This window comes from Poecilia reticulata, linkage group LG17, assembly GCF_000633615.1.
Source record: "Poecilia reticulata strain Guanapo linkage group LG17, Guppy_female_1.0+MT, whole genome shotgun sequence".
Classification (NCBI taxonomy): Eukaryota; Metazoa; Chordata; class Actinopteri; order Cyprinodontiformes; family Poeciliidae; genus Poecilia; species Poecilia reticulata.
The window spans coordinates 20,213,290-20,231,891 of record NC_024347.1 but is presented as its reverse complement, the minus strand read 5'-3'; the positions used below and the strand labels follow the sequence as shown (position 1 = coordinate 20,231,891).

The following is an 18,602-nucleotide window of genomic DNA, read 5'->3' as shown; positions in this document are numbered from 1 at the left end:
CAAGATTAACGATTAATAACAACAGTTTAGTTTGGTTTGAATAATAATAATAATAATAATAATAATAATAATAATAATAATAATAATAATAATAATAATAATAATAAGATGCATCTCAGCCTTGAGCTAAACTGGAAAAGTACTGAACAGAGCATGAGAAATAAAGGGCATTTAAAGGTTCTGAAATGCAAATGCCTTGACTTTTCCTGATCAGGTAGAGTTTTTTCTAATTGGGCTGGATGAGGGCAGGTCAGTGTTACACACAGTGTCCGGTTGCAGGTACAACCAAATTTAGTGCCTCTGTGTACTTTGACATCACGCAAATGTCACATAAGGTCTGCTGGTTAAACATTTTCTAAGTTTCCCTGTGCAAGATTAAAATGTGAAGCTTCTYTGGGGAAGAACAGAATTTAAACACAGAAGATGCACACAAAAGGGTGAGGTTAAGGGYGGATGTGATCAAAATCTAGAGTTATGGCCTACATGTATTCTACATTTGGATGAAAATTAAAATGGCATGTCAGCGTGAGAAYATCATGGCCTCAGTGAAACACGGTGGTGGCAGCACAGTGCAGTAGGAATGGTTCTTCAGCAGGAACATCTGACAAAGGAATTATTCCTTAATAAAGATGAATGACAAAAGTTTCAGTCTAGATAAATAAAGATGGAAGAGATGTGCACCAAATGACAGGGTAGGGCTTAACACAAATGTACACCGCACTATTCCGATTACAACAACATGCATCCTTTCATTTCAMTTCAAAAATATTTGCTACTTTGTGTTGGCCTGGCGYGCAAAACCCCCTAAGAAACAATAACATTTGTGKATTTACCTTGACAAAATGTGGGGAAGTTTAATGGATGTGATTATTTTTCWGGGAGACGGTAAAACTGGGATTGGCYAGTGGAGCTCATTTGAATCCTTGCATTAACTTGAAYCTGCTTATGACTGGCAAAGACAGTGCCCTCGGAGCCTGGTGCTACGTGGATAGCGCAGATGGTGGGTGCAGTAGCTGGCAGGGCCGTCGTGCATGGTCTTATTCTAGAAACAACACATTTGCTTGGTGTTAACAAGCAACGAGTGAATCCAATTTTTCAGACTCATGCTTTTTCTGATAAATTACATTTAGGACTGGGTGGAATTTGGGGATAATGCTGTCAGTCTAATCTGGTTATGTGGAAGGGTCGTGTTGTAGCATTTACGACTGCCTTACTTGCTGACTGATGGTGATTTACTAATAACTGTGAATAATTGAGGTCTGTCGTTGTGTGCAGCAAAGGCAGGCCTTCTTTTATCAAAGACTTTCGTAGGATGAAAGCATGTGCTGACRTCTGCAGTAACTCATGTAGTGAATCGGGCAGATAAATAAAGTCAATTCAGGGATTTGTGCAGCATTCTTGGTTCCAGGAAAATGATGAGTAAAGCAGTGATCTTTGCAGGCTTTGCACCACTGGTGTTTTATCTGTTAGGKKYTTTTTTYTATGTAGCTCATRAAGTCCAAGAAAAYATCCAKATCACAACTGACTTTGYTAAAAGAGCCCATTGACAATTTTTTTTTTCTTTYTTAGATGGAGTCAATCCATGTGAAGATTTTGACTYGGAGTCYCACCTTCATTGATAAAATTCAGTATCTTGACAGGAACATGCCTATAATCATTGGGCTCCCTGCAGGGGCGGGACGCCTTTATTGAGGTGAGTTAATCAAAACATTCCTTCATTTCCCTAGTCATTAATTTAGCAGATGGTTCCTCCATTTCACAGAGGCCTTGTACAATAGATTGGCTTGGTATGCTCTGGCTGATGTGCAGCCAGGAAAGCAAGAGATGCTCTCCTCTGACATGTTTGCAGATCAAACAAGGCAGGAAGTGGAATCAACTCATCTCTGTCCTTTTGGCCCAGTAGTTCATTGTGCTGATATTTCATTTGTGCATATTGGATGCACCTGYCCTGTTGTTTGGTTTTTCAGGTGTGCTGGAAAGAGCCGCCGAGTGATACCAGGACATCTGTATCACTCACCTGCTGTAAACTGAAGATGAGCGCTTCTGTTCTATTGTGCTGTGTTGCAATACAGAAAAAATAAACTGAGCCATTTCTAGAGAATGCTATGTGTATAATGTGATAAAAAAAAAAAAGCTGGTCTGAGAGGTAGACAGAAAAGTAGCAAATAAAATATTTCTCCCCATGTTGTTTTTTTGTGTCTCTTTTATGCACAAAACATACCTAAATTGACACAACTACTTATTCTATTTTAAAGGGTTTTTTTTAATTTTTGCTAAACTGCAAACCTCAGTGGAGATTCTGGGATTTTATGTGGAAGAACGACACAAAATAGTGCCTGATTGTGAAATGAGAAGAAAATTATACTTTTTTTAAAGAAATATTTTTTTWAAAGTGTGACATTCATGTATTTTCACCCTTGTGAACCACATGTAGCTGCAAAATATATCAGTTTATTTCTCTGAAAGCTTTGCACACCTAGCGGCTGAAATCATTCCCAATTATTTTTTCCAAAAAAGCTCAAACTCTCTCAGATTAGACAGAGAGCTCCATATGTCACTTACTTTTTCCCAGCCAGTTTCTTTCCATTACCTATAAATACAAAGTTTTTTGKTTTTTTTATTATTGTTTTGCTTTTTGTATATTAGAAACAAATAGGGGGGAAAATGACAGAAATGAATATTCTGGGAGGGCTACAACAGTAGGACATGTTGGAATGTGATGTCGGTGAAGCACATCTGCTCCCTGAAGAGAATTTGGTCTCCCGGTCAGTTATCAGATTGGTGGATCAATGTGTAATCTGCATGCTGACACAAAGGCTTGGGTACATGTTGCAGAAAATGAACGGTAGAGGGCAGGGCAATAAATACATGTTAATTAGTATTTTTGTCCAGGGTTTACGTTACACATTGCTAAAAATTCTGTGAAAATTTGATGTTTTTTACATGAGTGTTTTGTGCAGTTTACAGTGAGGGTAAAGTGAGTTTCTTGCCTCGTCTTAGATGATAATATGCATTTCAGATGCTGTGACTGATCAGTCTTAAAGATTCAGACTTGTCACTGCTACAGCCAACTGTATGAGAAATCTGATTTTGCAACTCTGTGTGGATATAATTGCAGTTCTGATTAAAACATATTTTTTTCAATGTTTTTCAGTTTCTGCTAAATTAACTCAAACCTTTTCTGACATTTACAGTCCTACTAGAACTTACTTTTCTTATCACGGAGTGAAGATACAGTAATACAACAAAAGAAATAGGATGTGACATTTTACTTCACCTTGAATGAACGTTTTGCTTTGTGTATGCATCTGGATTTTTATTTAAACTGTCAGTATTGTTATTTCCTGCTTAGTTCTTGTTCGTGAGGATCTGCAAGTTTCTTTCGGGCAGCACAGTTTCCGTGTGAATGTGGTGGCCAGGATTCAACACAGTCCCTCCCTGCAGCATTACATAATTATTCAGGGTGCGCGCGTGTGTGTGCGTGTGTGTCTCTGTGTGTGTGTTTCAATATGATGCCAGCAGTTCAACCATCAAAGTTGGAAATGCTGCAAGTTTCATAATAAGATGCAAGTAAACCAGAAATATGTTGCAATTTTAATAAGGGGATTTCAATTTGTGTTAGAGAACGGCTTTGTCTTTCAAAAGTCCTGGAAATAAACTGCGGCCTTGATTGCGAAACTAGAAAACGAATGTATTAAAATATCTATCACAATGACATAAGCAACAATTAAATTAAAGGACTGCGCATTTGGGTCAGTAAGCACATCTCAAATGATCATATCTTCTATTTTCAGGTSCTATAATTAAAAAATTAAAGGTGCAAGATTTTYCTACACAGCCTGTATGTGTGGYTGGCTACATATTCCCAAAAATGATGCCATGAATTATTCAGCTCCAAGAATGCAAATTCTTCTTTTCAAAGAAATGCTTTCTGGGATTCCGTTTTTAGACAAGCTCTTTATTAGTCCGGTATTGTCTTGGTCAGTCCATTATTATCTTTACCCAGGAATTTGTCAAATGTAATGTGGCCRATCCTTCGTCACTTTTCCTTGCATGTGAATGGGTCGGTGCCAGTTTTGCCTCATATCACMTTTAATTTCCCTCTGGATGCAGAACAAATATTTAAAAATTGAAAGCAAAATTAAATTTTGCCCCCAATGGCTCAATATAGTGGCATACTTTCTCCTTCATGTTTTTATTGTTTATTAACCATTACAAGCTCAAGTTCCTGGTGTCTGAGGTCARAAATGGAAATTCTTACCCTTATATTCCTCCAAGCCTTTGCCATTGTAACTCATTGTTCAACAGCCCAAACAAAGCAGCTCTGAAGCAACTGCAGTCAGTTCAATCACTGGATTACTAAGCTCTCAAAACAAAAAGAGATAGAGAAGCTTGAAAATTAGGTCAGTGGTGCTGAGCGCCTTTAAAAGTAACTAAAAATACACGTATTTAAGTTTATTTTTATAAAAATGTGCACATTTTACGTTAATTTTTTTTACTGCACTGCAGTTGAAGGGTGTATTTTCAAAAATCTGGACAACGCTCTTAGTAGATCGAGTAACTGGACACGCAAACACTTTAAATCCTCYCATCTTGTATAATCGAAACGTTTGATTATACAAGATGGGAGGGGGCCATCGTGGAGATTTGGCTCTGCCACAAGAATGCTGTCTCCACGCATGTTGCTCCTCTCACATCCCATTTTATGAGTTGTGGATATGTGATGGTTTCCACACCCCTGGCTAATCATTGAATAAACATCAAATAACTTAGATCAGCTCCATAACTGGACATTCATCAACAGAATAATGCTGCAAGGGCAATCAAACCAAGGTTGTTTAAATACACATAACCTACTGTTAGCATAGGTACCAATCACAATAGCTGACATGGTTGGGTGCTTATCCTGATGATGTTCCCCTCTGTGTGCGAGGATCATTAACAAAATGTCCCAAATAATTTTATGAGGCAGTAAAGTATTGCTCTGTGTCACCGGCWGTGCAAAAGGAAAATCCCTTTATCTCTTTCAATTTAACAGACCATAATGAAGCTTTTACAAAGAAAATTCTCAGAGCGAGTTTGCAACTGAAGCATGAAGATGAAGAGGCTTTGGAGGCTACAGAAATTAGCATCTATCATTAAATTCAAACACAACAGCTGGCTCAGTCTAATTAGAAACATGAATCCTCGCTCTGTATGTGGACCTTCATCTGGACCTTCATCTGGCACAGTGCATGTGCCCACAGCAGAGGTGCAGCGTGGGTTTTAAACGTACAAATGGGCTCATCTCCTTTACATGACAGTGACTCTTCTTCACATGTCTTTTTTTAAGGTGGAATTTAAGCCATGTGACAATCAGGACCAGTTTAAAGCCTCCTTCCTTTGTGTGTTTAACCTCAGAGGTCAGAGCATTGTGTTTCGCCTCTTGTTTTGAAGTTTGTCTCCAACAACATGGACAATGCTCTTTTTGTTGCTCCACAGTCATTTTCTCTGAGAGTGTTCATCACATTATTTGGCTCTCGCAACTGAACTTGATTGGTTTGTAACTTGGCACCAGGCTGTTTTCAGCTTTCTTCTAATTATATTTATCTCGCCAAAATAAACAGTTGGGAGTCTGGAGCTGACCTGGTTTAGACTGATTTTACAGAAACACTGGAAAATGATCATTTCATGGGACAGGGTTTGAATCAGTTTGTTTTCATAAAATCAGATGTGGCCCGCTAAAACATTCAAGAGAATTTCATTGTACTCTTAATAATTTTCTGGCTCCACTAGCAGATTTGTTCCTTTTTGATTTTGTCTCATTTAAATGTTTTAAATCATTAATTGAATTATAACACCAGGAAAATAAAACTACCTTAATAAAACCTTAATTAAGAAAGTAATTCCCCCAAAACCCAATAAATGTTCGCCCGACAGCTTTCATCAACTTTTTGGAATCATTTGTAATGAGCTTTTTAGATCACTATGGAGGAAATCTTATTTGCAGAATTTGTTTAATTCAACTATATCGGAAAGTTCTCAAGCATAAATAGCCTATTTAATGCCATGCCACCTTATCTCAATCCAAATGAAGTCCAGATTTTGACTAAGTCACTCCAAAACCTAAATTTGATTATTATTTTTAAGGCATTCAGAATGTGGTCACATTGGTGTGTTTTGGGTAATTATCCTCCTGCAACTCAAGTACACTTGAGGTTAAGGTCACAAATTGATCGTCAGAAGTTCTTCAGGAGATCAAGATTCGTTATTCCATCACTCAAAGTGATTTTTTTCAGAAATTCTGGCATATTTTATGCCAGATACAAAAAAACTACCAAATCTCTGTTTGGTAAATCCCACTTGATACCATTTTTACCTAGTCAGAAGTTCGAAAAATTGTATATTATTTCAAATAGACCAACACAGTAGGTTTGATTTAGCAAGGAAAGGTGTTTTTTGTCAGCGCACCTGCCTGTTAATTAGCAGATTTCTCTCAGCAAACCTGCTTCTGTGTTTCCTTCGATTGGACGTATTTATTCTGATGAAGCTTGAAATGTGCAAGATCCTGAGTGAATGTAGTGCATCAGAATCTGTAATCAAAGATAGTTTATCATGATTCTTGGCAGCGCAGTGACATTTTTTCCCTTAAAAGGAGTTTATTTTCTGCCCTGCAAGACAGTAAAGTACACATTTCTCACAAAATGTTGCTCCGATTTTACATCCTTCATTAGCATATAGCACATGAATAAAAGCCTGATCAGATTTCTCATCAAAAGATATTCAGAATTTGGCTCTACTGAGGTTAATATGACTTTTTCCAAGTTTTGAGCAACAGATTTGAGTAACTGTATTAGTTATAATAATRCAAGGAAATGTGAGCAATTTTCTATGGATGTTTCACAATTCATGTTACTCATTGCYATCTATGACCTGTACTTAACTTATTCATTGACTGAGTATAATTGGTGGCAAATGGTGATAGTGGGAGATTATTTGATGAGGACACACAATGCTCTGATCCCACAAAAAAGCAGGAGATGATTCGGTCTTTCAGATAACTCAACCTTAACGTCAACGCCCAACCCCCAGGAGTCATCTTTAACCCTGTCTCCACCTTACTGACTGATGTGGGGAGGTTATCTACAGCACATTCTCACTCCCTTTCTGTGCTTCATCAGGTTTGGCAACTATCCGATAAAAGCTATGTTAAAATGGGGGATGAAGGTAAAATACGTGACAGAAACAAGGTGCCAGTAAAATCACTCTTCACTTTCCAGTATTACCATTTCCACAGATTCCACAGGAATGCTGAAAATAAAGCTTCACTCCTTCTGTGTGACACTACTCACTTCACAGCTGCAGCATTTCTTCTCCAAGGAGTCACCTCACATCGCCACTGCAGCGATGGAAACACTTGTCAAAAAAGGAGCAGAAAGTGAATCATTTGTCGGCTACAAACCAAGAAATTATTAACTTTAACACATTATTTCAGAGCAGCTCTTCATGTTCTCTGGTTAGTTATGAAACTTCTGTTTAACAATTGCCATCACACTACAGTCGAGAGATTCTAATATGCACTGTGACATTGAATCATAAAAAAATCAAGTCCTGCAGCACAGACCTGTATGACGTGTGAAGAAATGCTCATAAAGACAAACATGTACGGAACACACTAACATGGCTCATGTGATGCAGTTTAGAGCCAAGTATTTATTAACATTAAATGAGAAAAGTGACCTTAGTTTTGTTCCAGTTCATAGTTCTAACACTTAACAAAATCATCCAACTGGATTATTTTAGTGCAATGAAGAAATCATTAAAAAAAAAAAAAAAAAAGAAAGAATATCGAGAAGGAGCACAGGGAAGGATCCACGGGGATGAAAGTGGAGTTGGAAAAAATGTACAGGAACATTATTTAAAACATACAAATAAATATTAGGTGTGAAGCTCAAACAGTTTCATGAACTGCCTTGACCGAAACTGTAGGTAATATTGCCACCATGTGGTCAATGTTGGAATTAAATTTGCTTACCTTCGTCTCTCTGTTAAAACTATAACAGTTATTGTAWATAATATCAATAGTAACATTGAACCAATAGATCTTTTTAACTAACTAAAAAGGACTATTTGAAGCAACATTCACGAAGGCAAGACGATTACTTTCTTCAGTTATACCTACACATTTTTATAACAGATTGCCAGTCACAAAAAAAAAAAAAAAAACATGCGTAATTTTAGAAAGACAAAATGAATTAGTGCGTACTTTTAACGTGCAAAGTATAACATATAAAGTATAACGCTGAAACAAATCTTTTCGTGTGAAAAAACAAAACCCGGAACAAATYTTTAGCCACTTCCGCTGGTCACGGCTTAAAGATGTCACCCCCCGTATTCAATTTTGTCGATGTAAAGGAGAAATTTACGGTAAGAAACAGTGTTGCATTCTTGTCAAAACATTAATTATTTTCACTGAAATAATATTTATCGAACTATTTGCAAAGTCTGAGCTTTTTTATCTCCGGGCATGTTATTTTACGATAGCAGTTAGCATTTCATGCTATGCTAAAGTTAGCTTGTTTCAGATCTGTCTTTACCTTACAATGCTCCTCTCATATGTCTGCAGRCTGCTGCCAGACAGGCTCTCWCCGGTAAAACCTGCAAACATCTAATCACCGTGTTTAGCCAGATCTCCGGAAAGTAAGTTTTCTCTAGCTTAATTTTTAATTTCAAACTAAAGCTGTTACTTGTGAGTGTTGTGCGAGGTTTTCATTTGACTTACTATCCCACTGTACTTGCTTAAATATTTTAAGTGTTTGTAGTAWTGAAGAAAATATAAAATGTTCAGGTTTTTGAAGCCTTTTAGCCATTAGCGGTTTCATTTCTGGGAAACAAAAATGAAATTAATCATTTCACATATATGTTATGTGTCGTATGCTCTTGGCGTTGGGTAAAATTATTGTTGAAAATGTTGATGTCCATATTTGTTGAATGGAAAAACAAGCCATTATATTTGTCATTTCAGTGAGACAGAAAAGAAGACCACACTTGACCAGGCCCTGCGGGGTGTTCTCGGTGATCAAATTGTAAGAGGCTTGTTTTTCTTTTAATTTAATAACTGGATTAACAAGATCTCCAAAGTCTTTATTGATTACATTTTTTTCCGTATTGTAGATTGAGCAGAAGACGAGCTGTGACGACTATCTGTCTCTCATCTACCTGAGTATCGATGCTGTTACTGAGGGTATGACTTTTTTCCCCTTAAAATTGCTTTACTCTGTTTGAAAATGCTTGCACACTTCAAATAAACATTAAACAGGAACCGGTCATGCACAAAGTGATGGTGAAAAATATATATGTTCCTCTCGCAAAAGCTTAAAGTATCTTTAACTACACCGAGACATCCTGTTGTGTACATATACCTAAAAAACAAAACTTTAAAAAAGATTTATTTTTTTTTACTTTCGTGAAATGGGAAATTTTGAAGGATTTTCCTAATGCAACTTTAAATTTTTTGTTCTTCTTCTTTGCCAATACAGGAATCTGCTCTGCCACAATCCCATTCGTCCTGCTGGGAGATGTACTGGACTGCCTTCCCCTTGACCTGTGTGACAAAATATTCTCCTTTGTTGAGAAAAATGTCTCCACCTGGAAATCGGTAATATATGTATATATTTTTTTAAGTCAAGATCGGTGGAAAAAAAATTATCCATCCCAAATTTTGAAGTTGTAATGATGGCTTATGGTTTTTTTTTTTTCTTTTTCTTTCAGAGCTCATTCTACACGGCAGGAAAGAACTATCTGCTGAGAATGTGCAACGGTAAAGATCTCACCTAAGTCGTAACAATTTCTATAACCAAATAGCATCATGTCAGTTTGTTTGTTTTCTTTTTATTTACATTTTTTTCTGTCTGAGTAGATCTTCTGAGGAGGCTGTCCAAATCCCAGAATACTGTATTCTGTGGGCGAATCCAGCTTTTCCTGGCACGACTCTTCCCTCTATCTGAGAAATCTGGTAAAAAAAAAAAAATATATATATATATATATATATATGCATCCTGTAATCATCTCACATTTTGATTGCATATTTACAAATGTACCTTGTTTGTGTTTTTACCCAGGTCTGAATCTGCAGAGTCAGTTTAACCTGGACAACATAACGGTGTTCAACAAGAATGAGCAGGAGAGCACTCTTGGCCAGAAGGTGGAGATTTACCACTTRATCTCGATTCAAAACATTTTATGTGTTGCTTTTTAAAAAAAAGAAAAGAAAAAAAAAAGTCATTTTCCCACCTCCATGTTTACAGCAGACGGATGAAAAGGAAGACACCATGGAGGTGGAGGAAGGTGAAATGGGGGAGGATGATGCACCTGCGCCYTGGTGAGTGGAAGACTTGCTCTGTGAGATTGCTTGTTTTCTAATAATTAAAAAAAAAAAAAAGACTTGTCTGGTCAGTTGTAATAAAACCAAATTGCTTTTCGCTTTTCAGTTCTATCCCAATTGATTACAACCTATACAGAAAGTTCTGGATGTTGCAGGACTACTTCAGAAATCCGCTGCAGTGCTACGACAAATTCTCCTGGATGACGTTCCTTAAGGTAAGGCATCATGACAGCTGAAACGTAATACGAGTTTTAGCCACTATTTTATGTAATATAATCAACAAAACATCATTTCAAGAGTCATTTCTGTGCTTTTGTTTCATGGTTAATTTATTTTTGTTCCTGGACCTTTAGAAATCCAGAATAATGTTTCCATACAGTTCGTATCCGTTTCTGKTGTATTGCTTACATGYAGCTGCGTTCCTCAGTTCAGCATTTAATAACATTTATTCCACTTTTCTAATTACTACATTTATTTAATGTAGCATTTGTTGGTATGCCTGATTCTTGAACGGCTGTGTAGCATTTTGAGCTGCATTTGATTGTGTGAAAAGTGCTCTAAAAATAAGACCTGACTGAAAATTRACCAACCCACCCCCCTGATTCCTCTGCTGTCATTCTGCTCAGTTTTCAGACGAGACCCTCGCAGTATTCAAGAGCTTCAAGCTGGACGACATGCAGGCCTCTAAAAGGAAGATGGAGGACCTCAGAGCCTCTGATGGCGAACATGTTTATTTTGCCAAATTCCTCACAAGTGAGAAGGTTGGGAACTTTCTGCTTCCAATGCTGCTGGTTTAAAAAGTTGCCCTCTTAAATGTGTTTAAGATGTCCTAAAATGTTGTCCCCCCCCCCCCCCCCCCCTTCTTTCTTGCAGCTGATGGACTTGCAGCTCAGCGACAGCAACTTCAGACGGCATATACTGCTGCAATACCTGATCCTCTTCCAGTACCTGAAGGGGCAGGTTAAATTCAAAAGGTGATGCTTGTTTCTGTGTTCACTTTAAAGTATGAATCAGTCAAAATTTTGGGTATCAAACAGGAGCCATGTTGGAATATTTATTGTTTTATTTCTTTGTCTGTCCTGCTGCAGCTCCAGCTGCATTCTGAACGACGACCAGAGTGCATGGATTGAGGAGACGACAAAGCTAGTTTATCAGGTTTGTTTCATTTAATTATGTCTTTTTCAGTTGCACATTTTGATATCCTTTAAGGCATTCTGGTATGTCTCTGACTCGAAATGAATGAAATCTCATGTGTTCAGACTTTGTCCTGAAGTTGTGTCTACATTTTTAGACTGCATGAAGTTCAGTGCAGTAAATACATGCAGCTGATAGATAAGAAGACTATCTGTAATAGCATGGGACTTGCATGACGGAGTAAAACAAAACTCCATTTAAAAATAGTTTAATCCTCAATTCTAGAAGTAAAAAATAAATAAAAATCAAGTTAGCAAAGGTATATCTATCTAACTTGCTTAGGTGTTTTGGGTACTTTAGATATCGGTTTTAAAGTTAAGTTTCTGTTTTCATAATTTGTCATAGGTCTCAAATGTATCAAAAACTCTGATTTGGCAAAATGTGAAATATTTGGAAAGATCTTTTCTTATGGAGAATGTTCGACCTAGTGACCACTATCATCAAGTTTTGAGCCTCTTCGGTCATCTCTGACTGATTTGACTTTGATCTCTGTAAACTTTTAAACAGAAACATGTTTTAAACTGAAGGGTTTTTTTTTTTTAAGTTAGTACTACTGTAGCCATAGCCAGAAGAGACTGGTTAACGTGTGTTTTGCTCTTCCAGCTGCTGAGAGAAACGCCTCCTGAAGGAGAAAAATTCGCCACCATGGTGGAGGTAAGCCACACTTTAGGCATACGGAGACATTTAAATAACCCTCAATGTTTCATTTTGCACTTCAAGTCAGACCAGAATTTTTAAAACATCTTCTTTGGCAGCACATTCTCAACACGGAGGAAAACTGGAACTCCTGGAAGAACGAGGGCTGTCCGAGCTTCGTGAAAGAAAGGTATAGAGAGAAATGTCGCCCACTGTCCTCGGCCCTTATTGGCCTTATTTCGTTTCCATGCAATGTTTGGTCTGTGGCAACAAAGGAGGTGGGTGTGTGAACTTTTGCCAGGATGTCAAAATGAAAAGTGTCCTGGTTGTTTTCGTCTCGAACAGAACATCTGACGACAAACCTAAAAGGCCCACCAGGAAAAGGCAAGCTCCAGAGGACTTCCTTGGAAAAGGGCCAGAGCGCAAGATTTTCATGGGAAAGTACGTCACTAAGGACTTCATTTATTTCTTTACGGTATTCAGACACTCTCAAAGTCTTAGAAAAAAAAAAACATTATTGGTAGTGACCTGTTACAGTTAAGCGTTGGTAATAATTGTATTCATGTCTTCATAATTGTTTATATTCATTCAGCTTTCTGAAAGCAGTTGATCAGAACTCCGTGAGGTCATACCTCCACCGTGTTTCTGCTGCACAAGCAGATCATTATGCGGTGCAATCGGACACCTAACATTTAAATTTCCTTCTTAGACTAAAAAAGCATTTCTGAACCAATTTGAATTAATGGAGATATTTGTTTACATCACTGTGATTATATGCATTTTATATATATATATATATATATATATATATAATTTTGTTCTGTAATTCATCAGTATTAAAGCATTAGACTTCAGATGCATCTCTAAACAGTCCGACGGCTTTTAAGTTGTGCGTTTGTAGAGCTGAAAAGCGTATTATTTAGTAATCTGCGGCAGGATGTTAAACTGTCTTTTGTTCCACTGTTTCGTTAGTGATGAGTTGACTCGACTGTGGAACTTGAACCAGGACAACATGGAGGCCTGCAAGTCTGAAAGCAGGTAAGCAATTCAGAGAGCTAAGCAAAAGTATGTACTTTATTTAAACTTTTTTCAGATATGTCTTTAGTTCCTTGCAAAAGTTTTTATATCCATGAACCTACAGCCATAAACTTCAGTATTGCGTAACTGCAAGACTGAATGTTTGCAAGCTATTTGGGAAAGAAACAGAAAATCTAATCTGGGCCACGTAGGGAAACGGCAAACCTGAGGAAGATGATTTTTTTTGCTACCACATCTAAATCCAACACACAATACTTTGCAGTTCTTGGTTGTCACATGRAGATGTTCTGAATATATGAATACTGTGAGTGACTGCATTCAATATTTGTATTTCAGAGAGTTTATGCCATCACTGGACGAGTTCTTTGCAGAAGCCATTGAGCAGGCCGACCCAGTCAACATGGTGGAGGAGGAATATAAGTAAGTCGGCACTGTGACGCATTTCACTGGGAACACAAGTCGGTTATAAATCCAGCTGCTAAATTCCTTGGGGTTTATTTTCTTGCTCAAATTCTTTCAGGGTTGTGCGTAACCCAAACTACGGGTGGCGGGCTTTGAGGCTCCTGTCCAGGAGGAGTCCACACTTCTTTCAGCCAACGAACCAGAAGTTCAAAAGCCTGGCAGACTACCTAGACAGCATGGTCAGCAAACTGGCCAAAGAGCTGCCGGTGGGGGATTTTACATTTTCAAAACCTCAATTAAGGTTTTAAAAGGAAAAAAATAAGACCAGTGTTTTTTTTTTTTCTAAAAATGCAGAAGGATATCCCTTCAGAAGAAATCAAGACAGGAGAAGAGGATGATGACGATAATGGAGATAATCTTCTTAAAGACAGCAATGACAGTGAGTTTGGCCAACAGTTCTACATCGTCTTTTCAATGTCTTCAGTTAAATCTATTATTCTTTTCTAGGTTTTTCCAAGTCAGAATATCAGAATGTGTTTTTTCTCTGCATAAAAAGACAATTTCTTTGGAGTATTAATACCAACCTAAGCAAAAGGTTTTTCATTTTGGGAATGAAGTTCATGTTTCTATGTGAAGAAAAACAATTTATTACCAGAATAAAGTTGTATATTAGGACAACAAAGAAATAGTTTTGTCAGAATTTCTCCACAAGAAAATAAATGGAGGAATGTTGAGCATCTTGTGAAGTTTTCACAATCTGATGTGCAAAAGACTCTTATTTTTGTTGAAGAGCCACTGACTCATCTGTTCATGTCAGATTTTGATGACTATTGAAGCTTTGCTCTCATTAAAAATAACTATCCTCTGGTAATAGTATGACTTTTTTCTTATAATAAAAAATAATTCCTCCCACAGTGCAAGAGCAAAACTGTTCAGTTAACAGTCTCTGAATTTTCCTTTGGTATAACTGTATTTGTGTGCATGGATGTTCATCTTTTGCATCAGCGTTTCATTTTTTATTTTCTCCGTTTCTCTTCAAGGTCCGAGCATCCAGAGTAAAACTGTAACAAACCATCAGATGGACGACATCGCAGCCAAACTGGGGTCCCAGTGGAAGACGCTGGCGTCTCATCTGGAGATGAAGGCAGCAGAGATGCGGGAAATCGAGACGGACAGTGAAGATGTGGACGTTCAGGCCAAGCTGCTGCTGGTGGCCTGGCAGGAGCGAGAGGGATCCCAAGCAACAGTGGAGAACCTGGCAACGGCTCTCAGCGCGGCTGGGTTCTCCCAGCTTGCAGAACGCCTCAGTGAGGCTTGAAACATTTCTTAATTTGTACCTGCGTTACATTGGAGCAGTGAATTTTGTATGTACCAAAGGTCTGAACCTCTTTTTTTTTTTTTCCACTGTAGAAATCTAATAAACTTTTTTTTTTTCCAAGACTTTTGCTTCTCATGGTCACAAAACATGGTCGCGTTTTGGTTCAACGGTTTATTTTCACCAGCAATCAATTAATAACTTATTACAGAGAGTGGATGTTTTTTGGATTTTACATACATTGTCTCAAGTCAGTGTCACCAAAGCCAACTGAAAAAAACCATGGTTCAAACTCCTCCACACGGTTCACMACGAGGCCAACCTGCCCCAAACCACTTCCCTGAAAACAGCATTAATGAATATTTGGCAGACAGAGCCTCATCTGTCAATACATTGAGAACAATCGCAGGAGATGATGCGAGCCGAGCACTTAAGACCTGAGACTGAACCCAAAGGCCCAAGAGGTGAACAAGAGTTCTGTTATGCATCCGACAACTCGATCCAGAATGTCAAGGACAACAGCTTGGTGGTTAAATGAATAAGAAATATTTTTRCTCTTATGATCACCTTCTGAAAGGCTTTAAAAATATRCATTGTGTATAAAACATTTAATGAAACTGTAGAGCCAGACTTTAAAATCTAAAGGATCCAGTCCAGAGATTGCCTTTCATCAGATCTCCATATTCAAAGCACACTATGGATGAATATTTAACAAAATTTTGTTTTACAAGCATAAGTGTTGGTTACAAAACAAAAAAAAAAAATGTTTAAAGACACCAGTTTTATTGCACATCTATGCAGACAGTGCTCRGAAATGGCAATCTGTATATGTGGATGTAAGAAACCTCCCTCCAACTACTGCTCCTCTTCAAGTATTTCCAGCCGACGCGGCCCGTAGAGTAGAACGTAAGCTATATGCCAGTCTCCGCCTCCAGACAGCCGCAGGATGTCTTCCGGTGAGACCACACTCACCTTGTCGTCGTCAAACTTGACCCACTCGTCTGTCAAAAGACACACACACACACACACACAGAAAACAGATTCTTAAGCTAGTTGTCCAAGACCAACACGTGGCTGTTTGTGAATCTTCAAGTTTCAACCTGCTGATGATTTGACAAGAGTGTCAAGGGCATTGTGGATAAAAGAGAAAAGGTTTATTGGCCATGGACTAAATATAAATTCATGTCCACATATTCACAAGAAAAAAAAATTATATTCTCTGTTGAAAAATTGGGAGATTTGTTTGCCATAGTTGGAGGCAAAATTCTGTAATATTAAAACTAGGATTGTAAAGTCAGAAGAAAAGAAGAAAAAAAAACATGAGATTCTAAAGTCAGATTTTTACAACGAAAGGTAACCATTTTCCAACAGTTTAACTGGAAGGCTCATCCGTCCTATGAGTTTTATGTATGGCTACAACCATAGTGATTAGCATAATTAGTAGGAATGGATATGGACTTATTAGAACAATTATTTTTGTCAAAGTTATCAAAATGACGGCAAAAAAGAAAAATCTCTAAGATACAAACAAATCCCTGCATTCAGTCAAAAAGAAAAAGCCTACTTTACTGCAGCAATTACATTGTGATGCAACTTTGCTGTCGTGTACAGTACATAATATTTCATATTAAATCATATTGAAAAGTAGACCTTGTATATATTAATGTAAAGAAAACTGTAAAAGAGCCAAATAATCCCAAATTTACCGAGGTTTTGAACACCTTCAATGAGAGTTTAGTCACGGGATGTGATTCTTATTAATTTGGTTTTCATGATGATTAACCAAATAATCAGAAGGAAGACAGCACAAAAACGCAATGTAAAGAAAGTTGTACTACAGCCGTGGGTGGGTGGCTCTGGTCATCACCAACGGATGTGGTTACCTTCTTTCCTCTTGACCCATCCCACATAGTGGCCAGATGAGCTGGAGCGACCTTGGTGAGTCAATACAGCCTGCAGGTCGTAGTAGCCGCTGTTGTTGGAGCCAAGGTCTACAGAAAGGTCAAAGAAAATAAGCATAATTCCTTAAATTCAAACCCCCAAAAAAAACCATATTAAGAGTTAAATGTGTAGAGGGATGATATGAGATCGTCTCAACATACCGTCTGGGAAAGAGAAAGGCTCATGTTTTACTTCCTTTGATGCATCTGGCTTCTTCAACACCTAATGGAAATYATTTGTTAGCATTTATGCTGAAAAGAAGTTTATTTCTTCATTAATAAAACAAAAGCATCCACAAAAGACATCCACATAGATTTTTTTGTCACCTTTTGCTGTTGTTTCTCCAGCTTCTTGTCCTCCATTTCTTTAAACTTTGACCTAATTGGCAACATTTTCTCCTGGAGCTCCGGGGTGAGGAGCTCGTACACGTCCAACATGAGGGGGAACTTGACATCCTTCGCAATTAAAAACAATTATTTACAGACAATTAGGCTTAACTAAGCCCTCACTGCARGTTCTGTTGCAAATGAAGAGCAACAATGAGAACAAACCTTTAGAACTTTTGCATTCACAGACTCCTTCTCCTTGTAGAAAAATCGGACCATTTGAACAGTTAAGTAGGCAGGGAGACGGCTAAGTTTTGACTAGAGAGAGRACAAATGAAAAGCAGCTGTAAGAGAAATGTCCCATCTCAGTCGGATGACTTCAAAAGAAGAGGGCAGYGGGAGATCATACTTACAGATTTGATATACAAAGCATTTCTGTCCAAGGTTGGAGACATTTTTGTGATTTCTTCCTGCAGTCTCTGGGAGTGGAGAGAGAAACAGGATCAGCTCTTCATCACTATGGCTTTGTCCTCTGCAGGTCCACAGCCTGATCAACTTCATGCTGCATCGTATTGATGCAGTAATTAATGCAATAATCCAATGTTGAGTGCATACTTTGTATAGTACAGGGACTAGAGCTGCCAACAGTTATGTTAATAATCCAATAATCGATACATTTTTATGACGATTAACTGATTTGTTGGGATAAAAAAAAGGCACATGTGTAATGTTAGACACATTAAAATATGCAAACAATTCAATTAATTTCTTTAATAAGAAAATTAACATGCTATTGCATAAAATGCAGTAACATTGTTCCTTTAGTGTGTACTTGATCATTTGTAGCAAAGGATGCATTTGCAGATAAAAAATAAATAAATTCTTCAAACATCAACATGTGAAAAGCTCAGCCCTTTCTGCTCAGAAACACAGCATGGAGCTAATCTGTACACTATTTTTTTAGATTAACCAGGTAGTAATTGCAGGGTTTCCCCCAGAAAACTTGCTAAGCCCGGTGGTCGGGGCGCCGAGGCGGTTCATCGTGTTTTTGTATTAAAAGATGTTAAGTAGACAATACAAGTAAAAATATCACTGGGTAATTATATGCTATGGGAAAACATAGTCAGTGAACTGCTATATAAACCCACAACTAGTCTTAAAAACAACTAATCAAAAAATACAATTAAAATGAATATCAATTATGTCCACTTCTGTTAAATCCAAATTAAGTCAGGGGCTCCATCAGGCCTCCCAGAGCTTCAGGGGCCCCATAAAGGCTAATATTTTAACATAGACCACAGATATATAAATGCAGCATTTGTTTATTGAGATCATCATTGCTGCTAAATTTGACATAACGGTTTCAGCATATATAAATTAAAAGACT

At 37.7% G+C, this 18,602-nt stretch overlaps 2 protein-coding genes and 1 long non-coding RNA gene across 3 annotated transcripts in view; 2 read left to right on the top strand and 1 right to left on the bottom strand.

The window, feature by feature from the left end:
* The first annotated feature begins 57 nt into the window (after positions 1-57).
* Positions 58-2,171, top strand: LOC103479719 (uncharacterized). Its single transcript, XR_535970.2, has 3 exons — positions 58-1,000; positions 1,570-1,693; positions 1,968-2,171. It is a non-coding gene; the product is annotated as an uncharacterized LOC103479719 (long non-coding RNA).
* Positions 2,172-8,358: 6,187 nt separating this feature from the next.
* thoc1 (THO complex 1) lies at positions 8,359-15,073 on the top strand. The gene is made up of 21 exons (XM_008434318.1): positions 8,359-8,406; positions 8,606-8,679; positions 9,005-9,065; positions 9,154-9,223; positions 9,519-9,637; positions 9,751-9,799; positions 9,899-9,994; positions 10,101-10,183; positions 10,287-10,360; positions 10,470-10,578; positions 10,990-11,124; positions 11,237-11,337; positions 11,452-11,518; positions 12,161-12,211; positions 12,313-12,383; positions 12,539-12,634; positions 13,166-13,231; positions 13,568-13,651; positions 13,752-13,899; positions 13,988-14,072; positions 14,674-15,073. Exons 1-21 carry the CDS (start codon positions 8,359-8,361, stop codon positions 14,949-14,951), a joined length of 1,965 nt encoding a protein of 654 aa, XP_008432540.1. The 3' UTR covers positions 14,952-15,073.
* Positions 15,074-15,107: 34 nt separating this feature from the next.
* usp14 (ubiquitin specific peptidase 14 (tRNA-guanine transglycosylase)) overlaps positions 15,108-18,602 on the bottom strand; it is a 13,384-nt gene continuing 9,889 nt past the window's right edge. Inside the window, exons 7-12 of the mRNA XM_017309887.1 lie at positions 17,629-17,694; positions 17,441-17,533; positions 17,216-17,344; positions 17,051-17,111; positions 16,832-16,939; positions 15,108-15,949 (exon numbers count right to left, since the gene is read on the bottom strand). Coding sequence (XP_017165376.1) covers positions 15,804-15,949; positions 16,832-16,939; positions 17,051-17,111; positions 17,216-17,344; positions 17,441-17,533; positions 17,629-17,694 — 603 coding nt within the window. The 3' untranslated portion in view covers positions 15,108-15,803. The remainder of the gene's footprint in view (positions 15,950-16,831; positions 16,940-17,050; positions 17,112-17,215; positions 17,345-17,440; positions 17,534-17,628; positions 17,695-18,602) is intronic.